Source organism: Triticum urartu, chromosome 1A, assembly GCF_056163025.1.
Source record: "Triticum urartu cultivar PI428250 chromosome 1A, HENAU_Tu73, whole genome shotgun sequence".
NCBI lineage: Eukaryota > Viridiplantae > Streptophyta > Magnoliopsida > Poales > Poaceae > Triticum > Triticum urartu.
In genome coordinates this window covers 507,295,777-507,306,305 of record NC_141873.1, presented here as the reverse complement: position 1 = coordinate 507,306,305, position 10,529 = coordinate 507,295,777, and the positions used below count along the sequence as shown (strand labels likewise).

The window sequence follows — 10,529 nt, the reverse complement described above, 5'->3', positions numbered from 1 at the left end:
ATCGAGCATATTGTGTGTATGATTGAAATGCTTGGTATGTGTGGGATCCGACAATCTAGTTGTTTATCCTTGGCAGCCTCTCTTATGGGGAAACGTAGTCTAGTGCTTCCATGAGCCATAGTAGTCCGCCACAGCCCGGTTCACCGGAGTCCTGCTAGCCCAGCACTACTGCTCAGAACACTTGACTTGCCGGCATGTGCTTCACTTCGTTCCTGTGTCTGTCCCTTCGGGGAAATGTCACGCGGTGACATCCAGAGTCCTGCCTAGCCTGCTACAGCCCGGGTTCCCAGAGTCCTGTTAGCCCAGTGCTACAGCCCGGATTCACACGCTGCTGACCGACATGCTCGATGTGATTCATGTATGCCTGTCCCCATAGGTTAGTGCCGCTTTGGGTTCACGACTAGCCATGTCGGCCCAGGTTCTCTGTCATATGGATGCTAGCGAGACTATCATATACGTGAGCCAAAAGGTGCAAATGGTCCCGGGCCATGGTAAGGCGACACCCGTGGGAACACCATGCGTGAGGCCGCAAAGTGATATGAGGTTTTACCGGCTAGATCGATGTGACTCGGAATCGGGGTCCTGACAGCTTTCCCTTCGCCTTCGCTATCGCCTCCTTTGCACGCTCCTCCTCATATGGGGCTGCTTCCGAGAAAGCAGAAGAGAAAGCAAGAAAATGGAGGAACCTGTGCACGAAATCCAATCTGGCACCTTATATGGGGCCGCTTCCGAGTGGCTGACCTGTGGGGCCAGACGATCCAATCAAATCCCGCGACAGTCGCAGGCGAGGTACATGGCGAAAAAGGTGGCGTGGCGATCGAGGCGGCCTCGCCTCATCCCATCCGATTACTGCGGACTCCTCCATCTCGCGCGCTTCCCCAAATACAAAATCCCACGATATCCGCGCACTGCAAGGCAACCTCTCAGGCGGAGGATCTTTTCCATATCGACACTCAGAGCATTGCAGCAAAAGTTCACTCGGCAGAAACCAAGAATGGTTCAAGGCGACTGAGAAGAAGTTAGGATCATCATAATTGTTCGGTTGATCGCAAATAAGACGCTCCCGAAGCATGGAAATTGAATCGGAAGAATCCTCAACTCCTTCCCACTCAAGCCCTGAACCATTCGGGGGCTAATCATGAAGCTATGTACCTAGGGTAGGGTCACAGGTCTGACCTAGACGCCCTCCCCAAGGTCATCGCCTCAAAGCCAGAAGCATTCGAAGGGTATCATCATCCACTCGACTAAAGACATTCCACTCGAAAGAATCAATTACACTCGACTGTCACAGAAGCCACTCGACGTACAGAAGATCTAAAGCCACTCTGCACAAACGACGGCCAGGCGTTTACTCATAGACTTAATTGCCATTTACATCACTTAATTGCTAGCGTTACCAGTAATGTTCCACTCTTAATGTACATTGAACCCTGTGTAACGGAGGGGAGCTGGGGTCCTGGCGCACTCTACATAAGCCACCCCCCTCCTCTGGGACAAGGGTTCGCATCTTTTGTAAACTCACACACATACAATCCAGTCGACCGCCTCGGGGCACCGAGACGTAGGGCTGTTACTTCCTCCGCGAAGGGCCTGAACTCGTAAACTCGTGTGTACAACTACTCCATAGCTAAGATCTTGCCTCCTCATACCTACCCCCCATTCTGGCCCCATTTCGGCAGTGGTTCTACCATCGTTGGAGGGTGTTTGTCTCTGGCGAATCTCATGGGATTCGGTCGACGTTAGTCTTCGGTGGATCCACATGGATCAGGTCGTTGTTCGACAGTGGTCATTTGTCCATTGGTTAGATTTTTCCAATCTACACATCTCTTCATCGGTGGCGGTTGCTGTTCAAGTGCACTAGTCCAGTAGGGATTAGCACAATGACTTCCTGACTGTCTACTGCAAAAATATTTGCCCGACCCCGGTGAGTAAGGGGCAATGACGGCGGCGTGCCTTCGGTTAGCTACAGTGCTTGTAGTCATTGCTAGATGGTCAACGGATCTGGATATAATATTTACTTATGTGGTTTTTTAGACTACCTTGATAGTTGATGAATAGATCGAAAGCTTTTCCTGTAAAAAAATGAAAGGTGATATATATTGTTGGTCCAGGAGACACGGTACTAGAGCCACCGGGATTAGTTCACGGGGTTGGGGTTTACATACTAATTAAATAGGACTGGATATTGGGGGAAGTTGGGCCCCACCCCAGCTGAAATTGGGGGGGGGGGGGGAGATTAGTCAGAAGGAGTCCGTAAAAGCCGGTCACAAATCCGCATGTCTAGGATTATCGCTTCAGTAATGCTTCAAGGTGCTGTTTGACTTCAACTATATGACTCTTCCGTGACTTTTACGACTTTTTATTATCTTCACATGTATGCATAAACACGTACATGTAGATAAAAATCATGGAATATATGTGAAAAATGTTTTTCTACCTTGGATCCATCATTCTTCGCGCTTGTGCACTCGGTTCTCACTGATACACAATGGAACACAAAGATACACTTCGTAACGAGAAGAGACTAAATGCACGCCAACACTCAAAAAATGGTAAGGCCGCGGTTGATAGCTGCTATCCAACCAGCCCCAAAAGCAACTAAATTAAAATAGTCGAATATAATTAATCTTTTTACTAGTACATATGAAACATTATGATGCTCTAAGATAATAAAACAAAATCGGAATGGCTAAATCTTATTTACATGTTTTTAAGGATGTCACATCTAAGTTCTTAATCGTCACATCTCATTGTTATTTTCGTGCAGTTTTGATTTGCGTCCCTCCCGCGGGTCCTGCGTCGCTCGCGCACGTCGGTGTCGCTGTCACTGGATCGTTGACCTTTTCTGTTAGTCCGGCTGCTCGTTGCATGGGCTGGCCTGTTTTTTGTTTTCTTTGGAACGCTTTTTTCGTTTTTCTGTGTTTGTCTTTTTTCTAGCTGTGTTATAAGAATTCAAAGAGGTTTACTGCCCATACATTCCACGTCTCAATTTTTGTTGTCCCATTTTTATCTTCTTTTCTCCATATTTCTTCTTTTTATTTTCTAATTCATGATTTTTTAGTATGTGAGCACTTTTTGAAGTGTGCAAACACTTATTAAAATTCATGAATTTTTTGTGAAAAGTTTTAAATCTTGTGTTTTTTAAATTCATGAATATTTTTAGAATATTTGAACAGTTTTCAAATCAAATTTGCTAAATCTCATGAAGATTTTAACAATGCCTTATCTAAGTTGTGGCCCGTTTGATTTATTTCTTGTAATCTTTTGCACAATTTTGGACCCGTTCTTTTTTGTGTCGTGCATCCTGCGTCGTCCCGATGTCCAGTTGTCGATCGGTTTTTTGTTAGGTTCTGATCGCTAGATCCAGAAGAGACATGGTTCTATATTTGTTGTCACTTTGATCACCCTCGACTCGCAAGTCCATCAATGAAATGCAATTGGGCCGTGATCTTTTTTTTGGCCCTAGTTGCAAGTACACCCTTGACTCGCAACTGGGCTCGTAGTTTGTACTTTGTCCTAGTTGCAAGTCCACTCTCGACTGGCAACTCGTATCATAGTTTTCTATAGTTATCCCAGTTGCAAGTCCACCCTCGACTACCAACTAGACAAGTTGTTTGTTTCATCCCAGTTGCAAGCACGTCTTTGACTCGCGACCGGGCCCGTGTTTTGTTTTTCATCACAGTTGCACGTCCATGCTTGACTGGCAACTAGGTCAGCAGTTTTTGTCTGCATTGCAAATCGACCTTCGACTCGGAATCGGGCTTCTATTTCGTAACTGTCCTAGTTACAAGTCCACCATCGACTTGCAACGGGGATCATAGTTCTCCCAGTTGCAGGCCCACCATCGACTTGTAACTGGGCTCGTAGTTGTCCCAGATGCAAGGCCACCATCAACTTGCAACTGACTATGTGTTCGCTTTTCATCCCATTTGTAATTCCACCCTTGACTCATAACTAGGGTCATAGTTTGTTTTATCCCAATTGCAAGTCCACCTTGAGTCACAACTTGGCTCGTAGTTTCATAGTTTTCATAGTTGCAAGTCCACCCTCGACTCGCAAGTAGGCTTGTAGTTGTCCCAGTTGCAAGTCCACCCTCAACTCGCAACTAGGCTCGTAGTTTGTTGTTATCCCAGTTGCGAGTCCACCCTCGACTCACGACTAGGTTTAGTTGTTATTGTCCCGGTTGGAAATGCACCCTCGACTCACAAATGGTATTGTAGTTTTGCGTAGTTGTCCCAGTTACATGTCCGCCCTTAACTCGCAAATGGCATGTAGGTTGTTTCGTCCTGGTTGTGTTTTGTTTTTAATCCCAGTCGCGGGTTCACCCTTCACTCGCAACTGGGTCAGTAGTTTGTTAATCCCTTTTGCAAGGTGATATTTGACTCACAATTGGGCTTGTAGTTTTGTAATTTCCTAATTGCTATAAGATTTGTGCCAATTGTTTGTCTCGTATTTCTCTGTTTTTCTAGGCACGGATGTGTTACGTTTGTTCTCTGGGCCGCATGCGTTGTGGTTACTTATATGGGCCGCGTTGAGGCAATTTCCCATTTGTTTCTCTGGATGTGAATTATTTTTCTTTTTTAACGAAGTCACACCACAACTAGTTGAAGGTCAATGAAGCATTCTATAGGTGCGTACATGTGACCTCTCCTATTTATCTCCCAAACATTGTTTGTTTTTTCTTTCCCTTTTCTTTTTGCTTTTTCTTTTTCCTATTTCATTATTCATTTTAACTTATAAGCTACTTTAAAATCATGATTTTTTTTGTTCTCTATTTATATTTTCTATTTTTTTCCTTTCCATTTTTCTTCTTATGTTCTGCTTTTATTTTTTATTTGTTTTAGTTACATGAACTTTTTCTACTCTGTCATTTGTTGTTTGCTTTACATGTCGTGCAAATTTTGATCACGGGTTATTTTGTCACGCTCGTCCTCTGTTGTCGTACATCTGGTATCTACTTGTCGGCCTGCTTGCGTGTGCATCTTTTGTTGGGCCATTTTCACGGCATGATCTAGGGGTCTCATTTTGGATTGGTTTTGTTAATTTGCATCTAGAGGAGAGTTAACAATGTCTCATCTAACTCATACACCATTAGATATATGTGCTTTTGAGTCGTGCTTGTCGTTATGTCGTATTTTATGTTCGTTCCTTATGAAGCAATGAGGTCCGATATGACCTTTTTAGTGGGCTGTTTTTATGTTTTGTGTATTGGGTTTATTTTATGAAGGGCCACATATCTTTTTTGTTCTCTGTTCTTTTTTTATTCTGGGTCAACTATGTAGCTAGGGAAGAGCGTAACTACATTTTTTCTTCCGGATTTGCTAAATCTCTTCTAGATGAGATTTAGTGGGGCCTCATCTAGGTATATAACTGTCCATTTGTTTGCTTTAGCATTCCCACAAGCTTGATCATTCGCAACGGTGACAACTCGTTCTTTCTCCTCGCTCATCCCCGTAATGTTTGTCTTGTATTGGTCCGTTCTGGCATTTCTTTATATGCAAGCCCATATATGTCATTGTTTGGGGGGGTGGGGGGATGACCCTTTACTTTTGTTCATTTTTGTTGTGCGCTTCTTCTGGCCAAGTGGAGAATTTGTAGAGTCCACCTTCGACTCGTAAAAGGGCTCATAGGCAATTTCACCTTGACTCGCAACTACCCAAGTATTTTCTTTTTCATCCCAGTTGCAAGTCCGTTCTCGACTTGCAACTGGGCTCGTAGTTTGTTATTGTCCTTGTTGCAAAAATACCATCGACTCGCAAATGGTATCATAGTTTTGTGTAGTTGTCCTAGTTGTCAGTCTGTCCTCGCAACTGAGCCCGTAGTTTGTTTCATCCAATTGTAAGTCCACCCTTGACTCATAACTGGGCTCGTAGTTTCGTAATTGTCCCATTTGCAAGTTCATCCTTGACCCACAATTGGGTCCATAGTTTTTTAATTGTCCTTGTTGCAAGTCCACCCTCAACTCGCAACTCTTATCGTATTTTTGTGTAGATGTCCCAGTTGCAAGTCCATCCTCGACTCGCAACTGATACCGTACTTTTGTATAGTTGTCCCAGTTGCAAGTCCACCCTCGACTCGCAACTAGACCCATAGTTTGTTGCATCCTAGTTGCAAGCCCATCTTTGACTCGCAACTCGGCCTGTGTTTTGTTTTCCATCCCAGATGCAGGTCCACCCTTGACACTCAGATTGGTTCATAGTTTGTTTCATCCTACTTGCAAGTCAACTCTTGACTTGCAACTCGGCTCATTGTTTCATAGTGTTCACAGTTGTAAGTTCACCCTCGACTCGCAATTGGGCTCGTAGTTTGTAGTTGTCCCAGTTGCAAGTCCACCCTCGAGTCGCAACTCGTATCGTAGTTTGTGTAGTTGTCCTAGTTGCATGTCCATCATCAACTCGCAACTAGGCCCATTTTGTTTGTTTCATCCTAGTCGCAAGCCCACCTTTGACTCGCAACTGAATATATGTTTTGGTCTTCATCCTAGTTGCAGGTCCACACTTGGACTCGCAACCGGGCCCATAGTTTGTTTCATCCCAGTTAGAAGTCAATCCTTGACTCGTAATTGGGCTCATAGTTTTATAATTTTCCCAGTTGCAAGTGTGTTCTTGACTCGCAACTGGCTCGTATTTCTTCCAGTTGCAAGCCCACCCTCGAGTTTAAGTTGCAACTTCACCCTCGACATGCAACTAGGGGGCCGACCATTTTCCCCTAGTTGCAACACCATCCCCGACATGCAATTGGAGATTCCCTTTTCTTGTCTCACTTGCAAGTCCACCATTGACATGCAACTAGGGGCGACCATTTTTTCCTAGTTGCAACTCCACCCCCGACATGCAATTAGAGGCATGTCCTTTTTCTTGTCTCACTTGCAAGTCCACCATCGACACACAACTAGGGCTCAACCCATATTTGTCCTAGTTACAAGTCCAACTACAACCCTGGCATGATATTGAGGATCCGCCGTTTTTATTGTCCCAGTTGCATGTCCATGCTTAATATGCAACTGGGGATCAACCAATTTGTCTTAGTTCCCTCGATATGGAACTGGGTGCTCGGATCCATTTTGTCCTAGTTGCAAGTCCACCCTTTACACGTAACTGGGAGGCAGTCATTTTTGGCTCAGTTATAACCCCACCCCCGACATATAATTGATGGACCCTCCTTTTTTCTTGTCCCGGTTACAAGTTCATCATCGACACAATTGGAGCCCAACAGATATTTGTCCTTGTTTCAAGTCCAACTACACTCATGACATGCAATTGGGGGACTACCTTTTTTGCCCCACCTGTAAATCCACCCTCAATACGCAGCTAGGGGGCGACCAATTTTATTCCAATCACAACTCCATCCTCTATACACACCCGGAGGCTCTACCCTTTTTTGTCGTTGTTGCAATTCCACCCTCAATATGCAACTAGGCCCGACCCATCTTTGTCCCAGTAGCAAGTCTACCCTCGCCACACAACGACATTGCCCACAACGAGGCAACCATTAAGGGAGGTGGAGGGTTGTCGATCAGCTGCATCTCCACATTTAATAAATTATTCATGTTTTTCTTTTTTTACAGTCATGAACATTCTCTTAAATAATGATATTTTTCGAAATCATGTTTTTTTTTCATTTTTTTGTTTTTGTAAATCATGGTCATTTTTTTTAATTCACAAACTTTTTTTTTTGTATTTGCTAACTTTTTATGAATTCGTATTGAGTGATTTGTGCTACTGTGCATGTATGAATGTAGAGGCAAGTGATGCGTGGATAAGCTATTGGATAGAATGAGCGACCATGTAAATGTGCATACATGCAGACAATGGCAAAGTTGATGATGCGTAGCTAGCTTTGACAGTGTTTTGATTGTTCGGCGTCGCGATCACCGTCAACGAAATAGTAAGGGTTGTACGTTAGGTTGATTTATCCATCTGTGACAACTACAAAATACACAAGGAGCCACTTAGCAATGCATCACACGTAGCAGTAGCAATCGGCGTAGCAGTACGTACTAGCAACATAGCTACAGCTTTGCATGTGACAAAGCCGCCCACCGTCCATCCATTTGATAAAGCTGAGCAGCAGAAAAGAGGAGACATGGAGGAAGCGAAGCGCTCATCGAGTTTCAGATGAGCTGGCATAGAAAAAAAAAGAAAAACAAACAAACAAACAAGGATAATGGCGTGGGGCTGTTTTCAATGTGAGGTTGGCTGATGTCATATTTAGATGTGACATAGTTATGTCACATCTAGATGAGTCCTAGACACACCCAAACAAAAATCACAACAAATCTTTTTTTATGTAACAACCTAAAATAAAACAAGACAACTTAGACATAACTAGTAAGCGTGACGTGAATCTTCAGATGACAACGCACAACACGTCAGATGTGGCAATTTCAAAGTGTTTGTCGTGTGTACAAGAAAATCACATGGTTGTAACGAAACAATAGATTAATGAAAGAAAAAGATTTGGGAGACGAAGGAGCTATAACAATCTTACAGTAATTTACAGAGAAAAAAGGATGTTCACGAATCAAAACAGCCTTGTACTTCGTCGGTGGTTTAATGGTTAACCACGCTGCACTTCTTCCTGATCTCGCCCTGGCTGCCGGTGAGAGGATTGGCATTGCCCATCTTGATCATGGAGGCGGCGAAGTCAGCGAAGAACTCGTCCTTGAAGGCGCCGGTGGCATGGCGCTGGACATAGGCGCGGGTGAAGGGGTCGGTGAGGAGGGCGCCGTCAGAGTGGAAGAGGCCCCTCCGCTTGCTCACCAGCTTGAAGTAGTCGGTGTCGAAGGTCTTGAAGCTGCCGGGGTCCATCTCCACGAGGGTGGTGTTGTCGTTGAGGCTGGCACACTTGCTCTTTAGCCGCATCATGTACTGCGGCTCCAGCGAGGGGTCGATATCGCTGGGGTTCTCCAAGCCGGTGAAGTTGTAGAGCCGGTCGGAGAAGGAGAAGCAGTGCGACGTCCCGATGGTGTGCCCGGCGGACAAGACGACAAGGTCCTTTGCGTCGAGGTTCACGGCGGCGAAGAGCTGGGTGAGCACGGTGAAGTTGGAGGTCGGGGGTGGCAGAGCGTCGGTCTCGTTGGAAATGGACACGCTGCCGTCTCGCCGGCCCAGAGGAACTGTCCAGAATGGACCCTTGCTCTGGAGAAACCATGATCGAGCAGCATTAGAATTTGGCTTCCACACGTACCGTGTCATTTGAAAAATGGCATAGTAGTAGTACTCTACTCACCAGCCATACTGCGTCCCTGGCAATGAGGGCGAGGATGTCGGCGCAGGAGACGGTGTCGGGGCAGGCCTTCTCCACCGCGGCCTTCACCCTCTCGACAAAGCCGAAGCCTCGCAGCGTCTGGTTCGGCTGCGCGTCCTTCTCCGCCGTCTTGTTGGCCGAGTCTAGCAGAACCGAGCCGTCGCACCCCTGCATATTCACGGTGGTCAGGCCATAGCGCACAACGGGGTACGGGCAGATACTGATGCATGCAAATGCAGCATACCCTGACGAAGCAGTCGTGGAAGTGCATCCGGAGGAGCGGCCCGGCGAGGCTGGGCGCCAGTGACAGCGCCCTCACCATCTCCTTCCTCACGACGTCCTCCACGCTGGGGCACGACTCGCTGTAGAACTTGTCGTGCAGCTGCGCCCGCGCGCACGTCGCCGCCACCGCCGCGAGCAGCAGCGCCACCATCGTCGCACCCTTACACGCCATCTTCTCGCCAAGAAGCTTGTTTCTTGCTTGGCTATGCAAGAAACGACGATGGCTAGGTGGCGAGTTGATCAGGAGAAGCTTGAGCTGCTGCTGCTGATGGACTGGCGCCGGGGAAATATATAGCGCCGGAGTGTCCCCACGCCTGCATGTGGTGGGCTGTCCTCCGGAGCAGCAGGTAAAATTCCCATGGTTTAATGAGTTGTTCCTTGTTTGCACTCTGCGGAATCTTTGCCGTGGCAGGTACACCGGCGGCCACCGTACGTATAATGGAGGCGGACGGACAGCCAGACGGAAGCACATCATTAGATGAATTCACTAATTTTCTCTAGACAGCAATTTTCTCACTAACTTACTAATTAGCCATCACGGAGCAAACTGCGGTGCCAAGTTCTAATCAGCAAAGGATACGTGCAACAAATGAATGCCACCACCTACTGGTAGTTTGAAGACATGGAAATATCATGATCCGTATATTTATATTGGCACCACATGCTATCCCGAATCAGCTTTGCTAAGTCTCAGTCAATGCTATATTCGCTTGATCTTGCGTGAAGATCGGTACAATTTCGATGTGGTTTGAAATACTTGTAACACCAGAATTTTGAGCCAGATTTACAAACTTGAAAATAAATTTAAATTATGTTACAATTCATTGAAAGGTAGTAATTTTTTTAAAGAATTTTCGCATATGTCATCCAAAATTGCTTTGTTTTTTAGATTAAAAACCTTGCCAATAATTATGTTAATATTATGCCTTGGTCGAGGCCCTGGCCCAAAAGACCAGAAGAATTTAAATATCATCTTTTGATCAACATATAATTGGAAT

The 10,529-nt window shown here is 45.7% G+C and overlaps 1 protein-coding gene across 1 annotated transcript; it reads right to left on the bottom strand.

The window, feature by feature from the left end:
- Window positions 1-8,352: 8,352 nt before the first annotated feature.
- On the bottom strand, window positions 8,353-9,808 carry LOC125536994 (peroxidase 1-like). Its single transcript, XM_048700281.2, has 3 exons — window positions 9,494-9,808; window positions 9,232-9,417; window positions 8,353-9,140 (listed from the first exon to the last, which is right to left on the bottom strand). The coding sequence occupies exons 1-3, from the start codon at window positions 9,701-9,703 to the stop codon at window positions 8,553-8,555; spliced, it is 984 nt and encodes a 327-aa protein (XP_048556238.2). The 5' UTR covers window positions 9,704-9,808; the 3' UTR covers window positions 8,353-8,552.
- Window positions 9,809-10,529: the final 721 nt, after the last annotated feature.

Coding starts and splice junctions, on each gene's coding strand:
- LOC125536994 (XM_048700281.2), bottom strand. CDS start 9,703: ATGGCGTGTAAGGGTGCGACGATGGTGGCGCTGCTGCTCGCGGCGGTG. Junction 9,418..9,493: donor TCCACGACTGCTTCGTCAGG/GTATGCTGCATT, acceptor GTGAATATGCAG/GGGTGCGACGGCTCGGTTCT. Junction 9,141..9,231: donor CCAGGGACGCAGTATGGCTG/GTGAGTAGAGTA, acceptor TGGTTTCTCCAG/AGCAAGGGTCCATTCTGGAC.